This window comes from Primulina eburnea, chromosome 6 (genome assembly GCF_022965805.1).
Source record: "Primulina eburnea isolate SZY01 chromosome 6, ASM2296580v1, whole genome shotgun sequence".
NCBI lineage: Eukaryota > Viridiplantae > Streptophyta > Magnoliopsida > Lamiales > Gesneriaceae > Primulina > Primulina eburnea.
The window spans coordinates 35685178-35703755 of NC_133106.1; the positions used below are offsets into that span (position 1 = coordinate 35685178).

The window sequence follows — 18578 nt, forward strand, 5'->3', positions numbered from 1 at the left end:
ATTTATTGAATTCTGATCCAAATTATTCAACCCCAATAAATTCGGGTTTGAGTTAACCCACTTGCAGTCGGGCATAATGCAAGTTTTTTCTATTTTGTTTTTTGTTTTTTAAAAAAGCACCCAATTATTAAAGCCGGTTCCTTACGTTGAAATTTCTATTATTACAAAAAAGGACCCAATTATTTTAACTACTAGTACATCCCCTTCAACTTTGTAGAGGTTGTATAAAAATATAACAAAAAATGAGAAATATCTATCATATCTCAAAAAAAATTCATAAAAAAATAGAAAGGTGAAATATGGTTAGCCTATTATTTGATTTTTTTTATATCTAATAAAAAATACTCAAAATTATAAGTGTATATTTGATTTTTTTTATATGTAATATTTAATTTTAATTTTAATGTATAAAATTGTAATAATTTTATTATTCTTTAATTTGATTATATATAATTTTATAGAAATTATTATCACACAAATAAAATTGATTAAAATGCATTCAAATTTGATAGTAATGTGAAATCTAAGTTTTTCGACTATTAAAGATCTTATTTAATCCAGTTTTCATTTGTTTTCAAAAATAATTTTAAATGTTTTCGTTGTACTACTTAAATTCTATTATCACTACCGTAGTTAAAAAAAAAATAACTGATTACAAGAGGGAAGTAAAGATAAATATCGCGACAAAAGTGTATTGAGACAAAACTGAGCCAAAAGCTAGTAGTGTACAAGATTGTATTTTATTTTTAAAAATAATTTTGTTTGAATTTCTTGAAATAATTATTATGAAAAGAAGAAGAAGAAAATGCTAAAGAATATATTTTGAGGGAGTGTATGGTCAAATTAGTTTCATGTCTCCATCTTGATGTTGATCGGTTTCAATGGAGTCCAAAGTCAAATATTGCGTTACATCCCATTTATTTATTAATATTGAAAGTTTTGTGTGTTTTAACTTAAAATAACATAAAATAGCGATTTGTTCAGTTTGTTATAACTTATACATACCAGCCATGCTCTTTTATCCAAGGTTTTAAAAAACAGTCAAAAAATAAATAAAAGAATAAAAATACCATAAATTTAAGTTTATATAAATAAATTTTCAAGTTGTAAAGAACATAAAAGTATTGAACTGTAATAACTAATGACATAAACTTGTGTGAGACGATCTCACGGGTCGTATTTTGTGAGACGAATATCTTATTTGGATCATCCATGAAAAATATTACTTTTTATGTTAAGAGTATTACTTTTTATTATGAATATCAGTAGGGTTGACCTGTCTCACAGATAAAGATTTGTGAGACCGTCTCACAAGAGACATAGTCTTATATTATTACAAGAGTTGGTCTCATGTGAGACCGTCTCACGGATCAAAATCTGTGAGACGGGTCAATCCTACCCATATTCATAATAAAAAGTAATACTCTTAGCATAAAAAGCAATACTTTTTCATTGGTGACTCAAATAAGAGATCCGTCTCACAGATATGATCCGTGAGACCGTCTCACACAAGTTTTTGCATTGTTATAATGTAAAAATAATAATTTTTATTAATAAATGAAAGGAAACAAACATGAGGACTCAGACAAGGAATAAATCAAATGAATGGTCAATGGATAAGTACATATTATTATTTGTTAATATTAATATATCTCTCTTGATTTGAGACGTTTGACGTCATCATATCCGATCGTTATCGGCTGTCAAAGAGTCAAAGCAGAGAACTATTTTCAAACTTCCAACTCTTTCTTTCTCTATTTAATTTAATTATCCCACTATTAATACTCCCAAGAAGATAAATAATCGATTGAAACGCTCACTTTGAGGTACGCTTGATTTGCTCACGGTGATGTTAGCCATGATTTCCTTTCTTTTTTCAGTCAAAACTGCATGCTTGATGTGGTTTCTCAATCTCTCTCTTTCTTTTTAATGTCTCCAGTATACTACTTTATTTTTTTAATGTTGAATTCATGTAATGTAACAATTCTCTATTGTAATTTTATGGAGTGAATACGGTACTTGAGGTGGGTTTAGATCGGAATTTAAGAAAGCTGTATTCAGTCAGAAATTTTAATGCTTTCGATGGAGTAGATCCTTGTTTAGATTGGATGTTTTGTCCGTGGAAATGGAGAGGGTGCTGGATTTTTCTTTTTTGGTTTGTTTTAGTCATATTCTTTGTGTGTGACTGAATCATCTCTGCTGACAGAATCAGATTATCTGGCTGGGATTGGAATGGAGGGGGGAGGAGTTATTAAACCAGATAAAACAGAGTACACAGAATGCTGGCGAACGACCTGGGAAACACCTTACATTATGAGGCTTGCTTTATCAGCAGGCATCGGAGGGCTATTGTTTGGTTACGACACGGGTATAGAACATTTCAATGTGTTACTTCTGTGAATTAGTTCGTCAATTCGATTTGCTGAAGTACATATTTTGTTCTGGTGTCAATTATTTGTGAAATGATGAGAATAGTGGTGCTTATTTAGGTGTTATTTCTGGCGCCCTTCTCTACATTCGGGATGACTATAAATCTGTCGATAGACAGACATGGTTGCAGGTAAATAATCAGTGGTCTTGCAATCCTGAGTTCCATACCCTCCATTTATGGGATCCACGACCTCTATATTTTTTGTATAGGAAACAATAGTGAGCATGGCTGTGGCAGGAGCTATCGTGGGTGCTGCTTTTGGTGGTTTGATCAACGACAAATACGGTCGAAAGAAATCCATTCTTTTGGCTGATATCCTTTTTTTCATTGGTGCAATTATCATGGCTGCAGCTGTGGCTCCTTGGATGATAATCCTTGGACGAATCTTTGTCGGCCTAGGCGTTGGAATGGCTTCCATGACAGCGCCTCTTTATATATCGGAAGCATCTCCTGCTAGAATTAGAGGAGCGCTAGTTAGCACAAATGGTTTGTTGATTACAGGGGGACAATTCTTGGCATATCTCATCAACTTAGCATTTACTAAGGTAATTTTATGGCTTTTATAGCTTCAAGCTTTGGATGGTTAATTTCCCTCGAGTGTAATTGTTTTTTGGTGTGGTAAAAGGCCCCTGGAACATGGCGTTGGATGCTGGGAGTAGCAGGCGTTCCAGCTGCTGTTCAGTTCGTGTTAATGCTGTCACTTCCCGAGTCTCCAAGATGGTTATATAGGCAGGTAACGATCTCTTAAGATATTTGTACCACAACCCACGTTGTTGCTTTGATTTTTATTTTTTTTTAAACGTCTGTTTGGGAAAAATCCATGTTTGAAAATGGGCCAAAATTTAATCTTTAATCTCTCAGGATAAGGTAAAAGAAGCCAGGGTCATTCTAGAGAAAATATACCCTGAAAATGAAGTTGAAGAAGAAATGAAAGCTTTACAATCCTCCGTTGAAGCCGAGAAAGCCGATGAAGGCTCTATAGGGAAGGACTTTTTTTCAAAACTAAAGAATATATGGGGAAACATCGTTGTTCGTCGAGGCCTTTATGCGGGAATCACCGTTCAAGTTGCTCAACAATTTGTTGGAATAAACACTGTCATGTACTATAGTCCTACAATCGTTCAGCTCGCTGGGTTTGCTTCTAACAAGACGGCCTTGGCACTGTCTCTTATTACTTCTGGTCTAAATGCCGTTGGCTCTGTTGTTAGCATGTTTTTTGTTGACAGATACGGGAGGCGAAGGCTGATGATTATATCTATGTTTGGTATCATCATCTGCCTTGTTGCATTATCTATCCTGTTTTTCGAAGCCTCTGGCCATGCCCCACCAGTCAGCAGCCTTGAATCCCTCCATTTTGGTAGAAACTCGACATGCACAAATTTTTTGAAAGCCTCCAACCCATCATCCTGGAATTGTATGACGTGTCTGAAATCTACGTCGGATTGTGCTTTTTGTTCGAATGGGGACAACAAAGTAAGATTTTCTTGAATTTCATTTCCTCCGAGTGCTGCTTTACGTAATACACTCGCATCGTTCTGATTTCTGTTCTGAATCTATCTTGGTAGCATCTTCCTGGGGCCTGTTTGGCTGTTACTGATGACATAAAAGGTCTCTGTGGAGGTGAACATCGTACCTGGTACACAAAGGGTTGTCCTAGCAAGTTTGGAATTTTCGCAGTCCTGCTTCTTGGATTGTACATCATATCTTACTCCCCAGGAATGGGGACTGCGCCGTGGATTGTGAATTCTGAGATATATCCTTTACGGTACAGAGGCATAGGAGGAGGAATCGCTGCAGTTTCCAACTGGGTTTCGAATCTCATAGTGAGTGAGACGTTCTTAACGCTTACAGAAGCAATCGGTTCTTCGGGCACATTTCTTTTGTTTGCTGGATTTTCCACTATTGGACTTGTGGCAATATATTTGCTTGTACCGGAAACAAAGGGATTGCAGCTAGAGGAGGTGGAAAAGATGCTGGAAAAGGGCTTCAGACCAAGACTATTTTGCAAGAAAAAGGGCATTGAGACTAAATAATGCCATTTCCATCTATCGCAAGTTAATATCTCCCAACAAAAGTTTGTTTGCCTTTGCTGCATTAGTGTAGATGTTCTCTGAGTGCTAAAAACACCATAATTCAAATTGTTATAATTCACGTCATCCAGCACTCCCTTGGAAGATCTAGTCTTTTCTAATTAATAATCCTGGGTTGATCACTTTATCTCATATTGCGCTTTATACCCATCATGGAACTTGAAATATTATATAACTAGAAGGAAAACTTTCCAAATAATTTCTATCCAAAAAATTGTTCAGTCGAAAGATGAATCAAGACTTGAAAGTCAACGTCAATAAAAACTGATATTCAGACCACTAATTCACAAGTACATCCGGAAATAGATACCAATTGGGTTTTATTATTACAACATTGGCATTGGCATGAATTGTAAATACTAGGAATGGAACAAAAAATTATTGACGTTCTTTGGGCTCCAGTGCAGAAATTTTTTTGACAACTTGTGCTTTATCGGCTTCAAATTGTTCATCCTCTGCATAGTCAGGAGCGAACACCGAGTTAAAACTTTCACTGCATATATAAATAAACGATCAAGCATTTGCATTTTCATTCATCACTCGTACCTTTCTCCGTCTTAAAATCAGCAAAAAGGCGCAGAAGCTTGCTTCTGTTAGCCACTAGGATGCCAACAATATCTGCGGGTTTGTTCTGATTAGCCACGAATAACTGCACATACGTGTCACAGTCATGCAAAATGAATGGCTAGTTTGAAATAGCTTAAGGTGGATACACAAATCGTACCTTAAAGACATGAAACGCTTCGATTTGAATGCTCTTACTCGACTCCTGACATAAGAAAGAATCCTCAGGATCAAAACATGTTAAGTGAATAAATATGACATTCTCTACTGAGATGATCACAAATGTCACAAGGGGTAAAGATATGATTCCAATTCTTTCAGTAACTTTTGAGAGAAATTGTTGCATATTCTAATCTAGCATCAAAGAATTTGTCCAATTGGGGTTCTTGATGCTATTTTAAATGAACTTTGTTGCTCAGTTTAATCATTCATTTTTTCACTTTTAAAGTCTTATCATCCATTTCTTTCCATTCCGATTTTCACAAACACAAGGCGAGGTTTAGTTTCCAAAACCATAAAAGGCAATCCTACTCTGAGAAGATTCATTAGGATCCTTAAGTTGTCCCGCGAGCTAACATATCGGATCATCACAGTTGAGTTTGAACGATCCAACAGGATATCACCTAAGAGCTGAAAAAAATACATCATACAGATCAGAATTCACCAAGCCAGTAATGAAATGAAATATCCCGCGGTTATTTAGTCAAATCACTTTTTATTTTTGTTTTTCATTAGTTCGTGACTGCTTCAGGGGGTTCATGGAGAAGGGGTTTGTCAGGTGAAATTACCTTAATAGCCTGCCTTCTAGTGATATAGTTGGTAGATTCAAGCAGCTTTGAGTTATATTCTGCAAAGAACTACAGCAGTGAAAGCAACAAGAAGATCAAAAATGGAGCTAATCAAAAGTTCAAGAAAACGTTGTTTATTTCCAATGTCAGAGTGTAAAAGATCGGATATTTACACAAAATCGAGCACCGCTCTTTATAAAAAGCGGAACGGTTCGAAATTCTTAAGAGAAAAATAAGCTCTATAAACAAAACACATCCTCAAAAATCAGATTACGATGTTCAATTATTGTAGAGCTTCCTATAATACATACACAAAGACCTTGGCCTAGGGGCACATAGCGCAGGTGTCAGGTTCGACACTCCTTGTGCACTAATTTTTCCCTCCAAATCACTCAAACATGGTAGTCAATCAAAGCCAATATCACTTACCCATTCATAATTTTTGGAAAGAAATTCAGACACAGTCGACTTATGCCTAGTTAATAGTTCCTGTAACAAGATATTCGAGTTGAAACATGTTAGTTGTACATCAATACCAGAATAACAGTACATTGTGAAAAAAAGAAAGAGAAATATTCAATATTTCATCCCACATCTCATGTTTGCACGGTAGTACCAATAACACACACACATACACACAAAGTTACAGCTCAAGGCATCACGTTACATAGTGTAGTGCCATTTACGTTAATTACAGAGAAGATTCCACACCCACAAATATAGCTGCGGGATCTTTGAAAAACCAGAGAAGCTGATCATCGGTTGAGAAGTGCCACAAAGAATTCCTCGTCTTAGGTCATGTGGAGCAAGATTTGCAACATTTCACAATTACTATGAGACAGAATAAAGACTTGACATAAACATGATGCAGACCATGCGATTGCATACAGCCAACCTAATATCCCCTCTTTTACTTTAGACCATTGGGTAATGTAGCATGCAGAACATCAACCAATAAATGTAAGCACAAAAGAGTTGATGAACTAATTAACCTTGAAAGTGGCAGCAGCATCAGAAGCAATGTCAAAATTTGGAAGTTGTATATAATCAAAAAATTTCTTCATTCGTTCTGTTTCCAAAACATACCTGCAAAAGAAATCTCAAATGCAGGTAACCACAACCAAATTCCACATTCTACTGGGTACATACAAAATGATGCACAGTGGCCTTCAAATATGTAACTTTAGAAAAAGTGACACAATGTTTTTTTAAGAAAATGACTACACTTTTCCAAAAAAGACTGGATGTTTGTAAAGTAGTTTTTCTATTTAGTTATAAAAGTAGTAAGCTAGAGCCGAAGTATATAGCTTGAGAACGTCTGTGGTGAAACGAGGAAAGTACGACAAAGTAAGCCAAACTACATTCCATATCCTACGAAATTTCACAGAATAATAATATTAAAAATTTATTTTACGAGTGACTCGCTGGAAAAACACTTGACATAAGCAGTATAGAAAATATATCATCTCTTGTTAAGATAATATAAAATTACAAAAGAGTAGACCGTCACAATCTGATAACTGCATCTCAGCATAAACTAGATTGCAAGTGAATGGATCAATATAATAAAAGAGAAGCTACTACACAATATTTTTCACCTTTCAAAGAAGTAGTAGATACTAAGAAGAGCATGCAAAACAAAGCAATTTACTCACTTTGCAACACTTTGGTGGCGGATGCACTCCCTCAACATTGCACCATAGTGTAATGCCATATCAGTATTTTCATAACTAACAGGAACAGGAAAAGCAAAGTTAATCATTGCATGCTCTCTCAGATATGAAACATGAATACTATTCAACCTAGATGTTTCCAATCGACTAAGATCCAGAGCAAGGAAAATGCAAGTGAAACCTTTCTCAGAGATGAAATAATTGACACCCAACAAAAATGAGCAAGGGAAAAAAAGGTGGAATATAATTTAATTTGAGACTCCTATTCACCAAGTTCCAACTTCCAACTCAAAGAAATTTCATTTACCAAACTAAAGTTTACCGTTTTCCTAACTTACCCTATAATCAACACATCCATCAAATCTATGTTAATTTCCAAGTAATCACAAGCAATCAACCTCGACTGAACCTGCTGCCTCTGCAGATTCGCAACAACCTGTGTTGCATCTTTGCGGGTCTGCAAAAGTCAATCTTACTGAGAACACAGATTTTTACATATCTGACCAAGTAAATAAATGTGATAACAGAATTGTCAAAGTGCATAGTCACAAACAATGCTCATTATTTTTGTACTTTACTTGGATAAAGCTCACCAATAATATTTGTTAAAAAAATTCACCAATCAGATTAATAGAGCTAATGCAAGATGGAGAAAGAATTAATCTGTTTATTCATTGCAATCAAATTAAACCATTTAGAAATTACCTCCAAGTTCAGCTCGGGAAGACGTGTGATTAGTAGGCGTAGAGTGTTCTCCCTGAAAAACTCCTGCGTCAATTGTGCACAAGCTTCGGCTACAGGTTCAGTTTCACTATCACCGTAAAGAATCACCTTCAAATCTCGCATAAGTTTGCTTAACTCCATCATCTGGACAGAGTAAAACGTGAAACAAAAAGTAAACAGCATTGTCAATAAAAGGAAGACTATGTCGCAGAAGGCTATAGGAGCAACAAGGGAAAATTAGAATGGAACCCAAGAATTCGGTCCAGAGCACTGAGTTTTGGCCATTAGAAGGCCAAAGTATAAACTTTATAAAACTAATAAAATAAAATTCAAGCTATTTTAATTTGAGCGTTACTGCTGACCCCAGGTGTACCTGGTCATCCTGGGAAATCAATTCAAAGATGGAGGATAAAGCAATGACGAATCACCGAAGTAACAGTATCCACCAAAATTTAATCAAGATGCTTTGACAACACCACCAATAAATAAATATATATAAAGAAACAAAAGCAGACAAGCAAAAAACCCAAATGACAAATTAAACAAACACGGATATATATACCTTTTCGTCGCGTTTGCTCTCCTTAGTGTCGACACCACCACGATCCACAAAGACGAGTAGATCGCGTGTCTGGCGCACGAGGTCGGACGAGGTCTTGGCGGCCTTCAACTTATTGACAGCCTTCACCTTGGCATTATCAGCGCCACCCCCATCGTTAACGTCCAGCAGCGAAGGCCTCCGTACGACCGCCGGAGGCGCCGAGGCCCGTTGCGTCGCACGGCCTCGGCACCTCCGGCCGGCCGTCCACATGACAAACACCCTCCTATTTTTTCTAAATTTTATATCCCCCGACGTGACTTTCGACAATCCTCAGCTGCAAAAAGTTTGATTTTTTATAAGGGTTTTCAATTCAGCACGGATGTTCTGGTATTATTTTCCCAAATTTTCGGGTTGAGGAATTTGAATTTGGTGATTATATATGTGGGACTATCCAATCCATCTTCAAAATTGTGTGCTAAATGAGACTGTATATTTCTATTGTTTACATCAATGTCAGCCAAATTCATCACCAGACCAGGGCTACGAAGAACAACCGTTGCGAGTTTCATCATTTTACTTTATATTTATACAACATAAATCTCGTATTACTTGAGATTATTTGGGTTGACTTGTCAGGACAGGAAATTTTTCAATTTGAAGCCAAACAGACACACGTCATGTTAAATATATGCATCTCATTATGTAAATTTACAATTTTTCCGCGGTGGGAGAAAGACTATTATCACCCGTGTCTTGTACGTTTGACTTTTTTAACATATAATTTGTGATTATTTTGTTATTGTCGATAACAATCATAATAAAATATATTAAATATATAATTTATTGTAAATATTGTTTAATTTGTAAAATTTAAAATTGAATGAAAAGATCTTAATCTAAAAATATAGGAATATTTAATCAATAAAACTATATTACATGGACATAATCGCAACTTTATATAAAACTTACCAATAAATCAATTGAAAAGTTAGTAGTATGTAAGTCACAATTTTAATTAGATAGTATAGTTTGAAGATTTTTCAACAAAATTTCTCGCACATCAATTTAATGAAATAGATCGATCTCCAACCAGATTCGATCTATGAGAAATATTATTTTTTTAATAGTAAAATAGTACTATAATCAATGTCACTTTATTTTCATGGATATAGATATTTGATATATCTCTTATATATATATGTGTGTGTTTTTTGATAAATATCTCAAATATATATATAGAATGAAAAATAAACGTTATATGACTAAAAATAATAATCTATCATAACATGATTAAAATAGGAAAAGAAAAATATAAATTACATGAATAAAAATATAAATTCATTGAAAACAGAATTACAATTATATATATATATATATATATATATATATATATATATATATATATATATATATATATATTTTCCCGCTTAACAAGAGTCAAATTCCAACTGACCGTATCTATGGTAGCGTAAAACTTCGGCCAAGGAGTAGTCATAACATACCGCATACGCAAGCCAATCAATTCCGCCTTGATTTTAGTCTAATTTAATTTTAAACCTAAAATAAATTGTAATGAATTTCTTAAATTATAATTTTTATTAAAAAAATTATTTCTAGTCGTAAATTTACTTAAACTCAACACCACCAATAACTCTCGCGACATTATATATTTGACTATATCATTTGGTAATACTTGATATCGTTTGCTACACTTGATCAAAGTGAGAACTCGAATAATTTTTTTATACATCTCTTATTTGTCTCGCGAGATAAAATGATAACTTGTCAACATTACAACACATATATCAAGCTCCTCCCTAATATAAATGGAATATGGTCGCGAATATCAAACTTCATATATAAATTTGATCGAGAATTTCAAATATTCTAAATAAAAATACGCGATCCACCACCATTGGAAGACAAAATTCTTTCGTTCTTACTTTACTTTCATTCTCTCAGTTTCGAACTCGAGGTCTTCTATTAGTGTTCGCATATGCATTGAATTGCAATGTTGCTGTGGGTTCAAAAAATCTGAAACAATAAGAGTTTATTTCGATCACGCTTAATTATTCATTTCGATCATTAATGGTTATTTGTACTAAATGTATCTTATTGTAAAATACTTGAAGAATCAGATTATTTTTATTTGAAGAGTGTTACGAGATTAAGAGTTGTGAGATAGCTAAAAGTTTCGTCAAGTTTGCAGCAATTGTAATTAATTACCACACAAGCAACGTTCAATCTTAAACAAAGATGAAACGTTATTTCATCGTTTACAGAAGTTCATCAAATATACTACTATAGCGATGAACATCAATCCAATCGCCGTCCTACAAATCAGTTAATTTCTACGAAAGAAGTGAGTTGCCTGAATTTCTGCCAGGGCTTCACCCAGACGACCGCCTCATAATTCTTCAGCGCCGAGGCCCCGATTTCCTTAGCGGAAATAACCAGACGGTAATTCATACCGGCAACCACTTGCGTCTCTCCCTTGATCACCTTTACAAACTGCAACTCTTCTCCAGTCTGCTTGTTGTGCTCCTCCACCGCGAATTTAGCGATCCCCAACACCTGCGGGTCTTGGGGGTTCTTGATCTGCATCCAACCGCCGAGAGCGGGGCCTCTTCCGCCTCCCAAAGCGGCGGAGGCTTCATACATAATAGAGGCCACCAGAATAGGAAGGATTGCGAGGATAAGAGAGCGAAATTTGAGTGCCATGTTTCCGTGCAATGATGAAGATGACGAATCTGTGGGAAAACTGAAATATCAAGATGGGACGGTTGGGGCACACGGAAAACTGCATTTATTTCGACGTGTGTGAACAAGACATACATACCCATTATTTTTGGTTATTTAACTTCTTTTATATATATATATATATATATATATATATATATATATATAACGCTGAGAAGATATTGTCATAACGCTGAGAATATATTGTCTTGTTATGACAATATCTTCTTAAATATCAGAACATATTCTTTAATACAAAGAGTTCAATATTGATTGAAGATAAGCTTTAGATGAAGTTTAGAATACGATGTCTGAATATAAGGAATAATATTCAAATTTTTTATTTGAGAGTTAATATCATTATTTACCATGCAAAAAATCATGTATTTGGTTGACTCGAAATTATAAAATTAATTTCGATTAATACAATAGCTTGTAAATCATATTATTCATAAAAACAACATGCGACAACAAATTTTACTGGGGAGTCGAACCCATGCGACTGGCTTTGATTTGTATATCTTTGTTTCTCTATTAGTGGTCGACAAATGCCATTATTCAGTGTTCACAAACAATACATTATAAATATTGTTAATAATTAATGTTACTGATGAACGTTTTGTATTTTTACTGAAAAATAACAAATTTCTATTGATTTATAAATTGTTTTCAGAACATTTTATTTGTCAATCCATATCATGTCGACAGAGCATCAACCTCAAACATTAGTAAAAGAAGCAAGGTTCCTGAAATGTCTATACGGCTGCTAATGCACCATTGCCCGGTACCTGTGCGACCTCTTCCCATTCTTGGCCGACACCACAAGCCTAAAATTCAACCCGTTGTCATCCACTTGCGTGGCTCCTTCGATCAATGAGTTTGAGCCAGCTTATATGTTCGTGGACAACGTATTCCCCAAGCTCCACCACCTTGGGATTTTTGGTATATTGGAGCGGCACCCGGTAACTTTCAGATAACTACAAGTCAAGATAGAGGAAAACAGCGTAAGGATGAGGAAAGAGCCTGATTTCACACAACCCATTTTGATTGTGTGTTGGGAGAAGGGTTACGTTTGTGATGCCATATGTAGGAAACTTGGGTCGTTGAATTTTTATTCTTGCTTGCTTTTTTTACATTTGGAGTCGTCGTTTTCAGGACTAGTGCTAATGCTGCGGGTGGGCTTCTATGGATTTGAGATGACATTAAAGAGAGGATTGATTGGGTTGTAATTATTAATTATTCAAATCTTTTGTGATTAGTTTTATTTAATTTACTTTGTATGAATTTAAATATTGACAGGCAATTGTACATCTCCATTTTCCAACCAAAAAAAAAAAGAAGAAGAAAAGATGAGAGGACCACTGTGCATAGCTTTAAACCATGTCGTAAAATTACTACAACGGCTGAATTCCACAAGAACTGTGGATATATAGAGGCAAGTTAAGGCAAGTTAATGGATGATATAATCAAGCAACAGACCAAATACATTAGAAAAAAGTACTTGAAATTTGAAGTAAAGTCTTTCTATCAGTGAAGTGAAGGAAAAAATATCTGACATCAAAATATATAAAACAAAATTTAATATTAAAGACCTGTTTTTCAGATAAAAATTCAGTACAAACCACAAAATCAATACAAAACACGTTGATTTTTTCTTTTTGCATAACAAAAAAAAATCCAAGAAATTATAATACGAGGAGGAATTATCTTCTAAGCAAAATATATTTCGATAGAAATACAAACCACCAAATCAATATAATATCTGATTCATTGATCCATGCTAGCTGTGACCACATTCCATCAAATACTTCCGGACAACTTGGATTGAAGATGGGTTCGTTTGAGTTTAACACGACATCTAAAATACGTGACTATAATTAAATTACGTCTGATTATTTGGACCAGCAAATATGATCTTAATGGACTCAACTTTTAATACAGAAAAATTCGCACTCTTAAACCCATTTTAAGATAAAAGCACAACACAACTCATGAGATGATACTCATTCCACATGATTTTGGCTTCAAAAACACCAATACAAGAACCCTTACCATTAATATATCAAGACGCGAAATACAAACAAACATAAATGACAGAAACAAGTAGACAGCAGATCACTCCATAGACTCTGGTACGCAGCTTATATAACCAAAAGAACTCGAACACTGCATTAACCTTCTTCACTCACGATCTTCGCTTTTCTCAGCCGGAACTTCTCCAACCGCCACGGCCTCTTCCGGTGCTGGAGCCTCCGGTTCATCGGTGTAGGCTTCTTTTGTTCGAGTCTCTTCGACAGCAACGGGATCTTCAAAGACCACCTCCTCAGTAGCTTCTATTTCCGGCGTGGGTTCCTCCTCTGCAGGCTCTTCAGCAGCAACTACTTCAGCTGGTTCTTCTGTCGAGGCTTCCTCGGGCTCGTTTTCTGGTGGTACTTCCACGCTTTCAGCAACTACTGGCTTCTCGATCTCTGTCGGCGCCTCCGGAGCAGGTGGCACGGCATCCACCTCCTCATCATTTTCTGGGACTGCTTTCTCTACTCTCTCTGCCGCAGGTGTTGGAACTGTCACCTATGATTAACAAACGTTTCAGATATCATTTCCCAAGAGTTTTAGATTTCACAACTATTGTCTTATTTTCATGTGCCTATCCAAGAATCAACCCGATGGATTTAATTCGAAGCGAAGCTCGAATTTTTAAACAAATCCAGCACCAAGTCTTAGTTTTGTTTTTTTTTAATTATAATTAATCCGAGAACAGATCAAATATCGATCGTTCTTGAAATATATATAGTAGAAAACAAAGGAAATCAAACATCAATATGTATATATATAGTTAGATCTAGCTAGCTAATGGATCATCAAGAAAGCTATCTAATCTTGATTGATGATATATATATATATGATTAAACACTCAATACTCAAAGAATATCATTCAGATCAAATATATTCATGCAATAATCAGTTTGATACATCTCTTAGCGTCACAAGATGCAAAATTTATCAACTAAAACTCCATAATTCCCACCCACTTATCAAGATCTGAAAAGTTTAATTCAAGATAAAGAAGTTGAGGTATTTTCAAGAACTTGTTCAAGAAACCATATATGATCGATGCATGGGTACCTCAGCTGTGGCCATTGTGTTTTGGAAAACGAGAGACAACTAAATGAAGAAGAGAGTTGTGGAACTGTGGTGAAAACTAGAGAAAAAAGAAGAGAAACACTACAAGTGATGTTCTCGAAAGGGGTGAGGAGAGATGATCATTTCTATGGGTATTTATAGGAATGAAAAATCATTGGTATATCAAATAAATAAATAAAATAAAGAAATGAGGCACAAATTTCGGGAGCGATAAGCATTATTAGCGGAGTTGGCATATCAAGATCGGATGTAAAGTATAGGTGGACCAAGCGGTTGGCTAATTTAATTTGGACAAAACATTCATTCAATTGACGTGGAATGCGTAGAATTTTGAAATTTTCTAGAGTAGGTATTTCGTGAGACCGATTGGCTAATTTAATTTGGACAAAACATTCATTCAATTGACGTGTGAATGCGTAAAATTTTGAAATTTTCTATAGTGGGTATTTTGTGAGACGATCTCACGAATTTTTATTTGTGAGACGCGTCAATCCTATTGATATTCACAATAAAAATTAATACTCTTAGCATAAAAAAATAATATTTTTCATGAATGACCAAATAAAAGTTATGTTCCACAAAATACTACTCGCTGATATCGTCTCACCCAAGTTTTTGTCAATTCTCTAATACTTTTTAAAAACATTTCATATGATATAATCACATGTCACCCTTGTTTTTAATTTCTGAAGGTCTCTATGTCAATGAATGTTTGGTCGTAAATGGATTTTTTACCATCAATGAAAGAGGAATAGAGGAAGAAAGGCTGCAGAAGACTTGGCTGTCTTGCGCATGCATACATACATACATACATACATATATATATATATATATATATATATATATATATATATATATATATATATATATTTGTAGTGTCAAAAATCGAAAGTATAAGACTTATATTGATATTTGATAATATAGAAAATCAAAATCACATAAAAGCAAACATATAATAAAAATGCAATTCTTAAATATATTACAAAAAATGGGATTTTGTCGATGAATTGTAATTCATCTTATATCAATATTTTAAATTTGAGACGAATTTAAGATTCAATCGTATAAATCTCTCGTCCAACTCAACAAAGTAATTAAGTAGGATTTTGAACGGACAAAGACACATGGTGGAGCCAAATTTACTCTGCCTGTCGTTGTCTTTTCTTGACGGTCTGTTCTGTACTGATAATTGCATGAGCAAGTGGCGACTACTATTTCACCACACTCTCATATGTTGTACTGATTTTATGTTCGGTGATTGGGTAGAATAGATAATTTTATCCTATTTTATCCGGCGTTTGGTTGGGGTGATTATTTAACCAAGTCAATTCCTCCTATGAATGATTAGGTTATATTAGGTAGGTTAAAATAATACCTCCTCACCTCCTAGGATTATTTATCCCACTCTTAATACCTCCGATTTTTCCAATTTTATCCTTCTCTTAAATTCAAACTCACCATCACTTCCCGCCTAAAATCAAACTTACCACCACTCCCGCCACCGACTGCCGCCTCCACCACCGCCGCCGGCCGACAGCTGTTAGCGACGGTTTGTAAAAACCGTCGCAAATAGCGACGGTTTTTTTCAAACGGGCGCTAAATGTCAACTTTTTTAATAACTAAAATAATTCAAAACCAGATCGGCGACGGTTTCTCAAAAACCGTCGCTAATAGCGACGGTTTTTACAATCCGTCGCTAATTTTCAACCAAAAATTCATAATTATCATACACTTAAAAATCTTACCAAACATAATATTATTTTACACCATATATTACAATCCTACCAAAATCATTTTCTTTATCATTTACATATTAATCATTAGTTTATCCTATCCTTCCAACCAAACGCAGCCTAAAAGTACTTCCAAGTCCTACTAAATTTATGGTATTATAATTTTTTAAAATTGAATTAATATAAGAACATTTTATAATATATTTTAATATTTTTTCAAAATACATTTTTACCTTACTTATATTTGTATATGATAATTTATTATGTCTAAGTCTTAATTTTCAGCCCTAACCGAAACCAGAGAAATATTTTACAAGAAAAAGAATTATATTTTTCAATATATATAAATATGAAATATATGAAAACAAAATCATGAGAGACCAACCAGTCCACCCCATCTGTATTAAATAAATTCATATATATACTAATAGCTTACTATTGATTCACGTGGCTCCCAAAACTCGGGATTCTATGTTTCATTTGGATTAAACAGAGATTTTTTTTGTATTAAATCATGGATCAAATATTTTATTTGAAAAAAATAAAATAAAATTCGTCAATAATTTTTATTTTATAATAAAATGATCGACTGATAATCTCGTTAAGATACACTAAAATAAAACTTCCATATAATATGTACACATCATCTTCCATTCCCAAAGTGAATCTCCGTCTTTGAATCTGGGCGGGACCCATTTATCAGATGCTTTCACTCGGAAGTGAGGCCCATTTACATAAGCCACGCTGGATCTTACTCATCACTGATTCACACGGGTTTTTTTTTATTATTAATTTTTTAAAAAGTATATAATTTCAAAATTAATGTTGCCGATGGTGTTTTGAAAATGACCGCACAGTGCCACTGGCAACAGAGGACATGTCCGTCCTCAGTGGCGAGCTGCCGCTGTTTATGTGGCTGCGTTCGTTGGCTCGGATTCAATTATATATACTATTACAATTTATATCATAATAAAAAAATATCATTTTATATTATTTTTGATTGTACCAATTAAATTATATATTACATTAAAATTTAATAATTAAGATTTATATTTTTTTATTTTATTTTTTCAAAAATAAAATCATTATTTTATATAATTCGAAAAATATATAAATCTTAATTATTAAAGTTTTAGTATTATATAAATTTTAATTTTTTTTCAAAATACAACCAATATCAATCTTCTATTCATATTAAATTTAAATTTTAGTTGTTGATAATTGATATACAGAGGCATTGTATTTGAATTTTAAAAATAAAATAAATATTTTATATAATTCGAAAATATATAAAACTTAATAATTAAATTTTAGTGCAATGTATAATTTAATTGATATCCCGCTGCACACGCATTAATTTATTTAATTATTATTATTGCATGGTGAGTTTACTTTAATTCCTTTGAGTAAATAAATAGTTCATTTGCATGACATTGAATCATTGGGGGCTTTTTCTTTTACACAACCTCCGGCGCTATATCTTTTAGGTTTGTCGTAAGTAAATATCAATGATTCAAAAAGATGTTTATTTCATGTGAACATTCTTTATGATAGGATGAATGATCAAGATTTGTCCATGTATATATAAGACCCATTTTTTTTGAAATTATATACGTGGTAAGATCTTATCCATTGAAATAAAATGAGAATAATGTCCACATAGATATGATATGATATACCCAAAAAGTGGAAGTGCAGGGAGACTGTCCATACCGACAATCATGGTAGAAACATACACCATACAATAAAGTTATCTACTCAGATACGAGATTAGATTCAGGAAACCTTTGACCAAGGTGGGGCTGATATTGTCGTGGACAAATAGGACAAAGACACGTGTGATTGTCGGAAGAATAAAAGCCACCCACTTGTACCATGTCCTTTCGATTTCAGTGTGTGTGTATTATTGAAGCCAAGATTGAATTAGTGACACCCTCGTTCGTATTTACTACTAGATTAAGTCCCCGTAGATAGACTTTGAAAAAGAGATGTCATAATCCTTCTATTAATACAATTTACATAATATATTAAGCAAAACAAAATAATAATAGTGTACTGTTCCACAGATATAAAATTATTTAAAAAGTACTCGAAATACGTCGTTAAAAAGATGTGTATTTTCAAGTAAAATTGATGATAAATGTTGAAAATAAAG

At 34.0% G+C, this 18578-nt stretch overlaps 4 protein-coding genes across 9 annotated transcripts; 1 reads left to right on the plus strand and 3 right to left on the minus strand.

Annotated features, from left to right (window-relative positions):
• The first annotated feature begins 1686 nt into the window (after positions 1-1686).
• Positions 1687-4653, plus strand: LOC140834757 (inositol transporter 4-like). 4 transcript variants are annotated; one of them, XM_073199865.1, is made up of 7 exons: positions 1687-1826; positions 2207-2368; positions 2490-2560; positions 2641-2976; positions 3057-3164; positions 3293-3904; positions 3997-4653. In XM_073199865.1, exons 2-7 carry the CDS (start codon positions 2233-2235, stop codon positions 4462-4464), a joined length of 1731 nt encoding a protein of 576 aa, XP_073055966.1. In that variant the 5' UTR covers positions 1687-1826; positions 2207-2232; the 3' UTR covers positions 4465-4653. The 4 variants fall into 4 exon arrangements, with proteins under 4 accessions (XP_073055966.1, XP_073055964.1, XP_073055967.1 ...); XM_073199863.1 differs by having other exon boundaries at positions 1749-1846; XM_073199866.1 differs by lacking the exon at positions 1687-1826 and adding an exon at positions 1895-2024.
• A 118-nt stretch (positions 4654-4771) lies between these two features.
• Positions 4772-9492, minus strand: LOC140834758 (putative MO25-like protein At5g47540). Of its 2 annotated transcripts, none has more exons than XM_073199868.1 (11): positions 8832-9492; positions 8252-8413; positions 7885-8003; positions 7529-7603; positions 6866-6959; positions 6303-6362; positions 5874-5942; positions 5617-5715; positions 5246-5290; positions 5068-5170; positions 4772-4976 (listed from the first exon to the last, which is right to left on the minus strand). In XM_073199868.1, exons 1-11 carry the CDS (start codon positions 9078-9080, stop codon positions 4900-4902), a joined length of 1152 nt encoding a protein of 383 aa, XP_073055969.1. In that variant the 5' UTR covers positions 9081-9492; the 3' UTR covers positions 4772-4899. The 2 variants fall into 2 exon arrangements, with proteins under 2 accessions (XP_073055969.1, XP_073055970.1); XM_073199869.1 differs by lacking the exon at positions 8832-9492 and adding an exon at positions 8643-8772.
• A 1658-nt stretch (positions 9493-11150) lies between these two features.
• Positions 11151-11531, minus strand: LOC140835513 (cysteine proteinase inhibitor 1-like). The gene has a single exon (XM_073201004.1). It carries the CDS (start codon positions 11529-11531, stop codon positions 11151-11153), a length of 381 nt encoding a protein of 126 aa, XP_073057105.1.
• A 1982-nt stretch (positions 11532-13513) lies between these two features.
• On the minus strand, positions 13514-14831 carry LOC140834760 (uncharacterized). Of its 2 annotated transcripts, none has more exons than XM_073199872.1 (2): positions 14673-14831; positions 13514-14117 (listed from the first exon to the last, which is right to left on the minus strand). In XM_073199872.1, exons 1-2 carry the CDS (start codon positions 14685-14687, stop codon positions 13731-13733), a joined length of 402 nt encoding a protein of 133 aa, XP_073055973.1. In that variant the 5' UTR covers positions 14688-14831; the 3' UTR covers positions 13514-13730. The 2 variants fall into 2 exon arrangements, with proteins under 2 accessions (XP_073055973.1, XP_073055974.1); XM_073199873.1 differs by having other exon boundaries at positions 13514-14054; positions 14673-14807.
• Positions 14832-18578: the final 3747 nt, after the last annotated feature.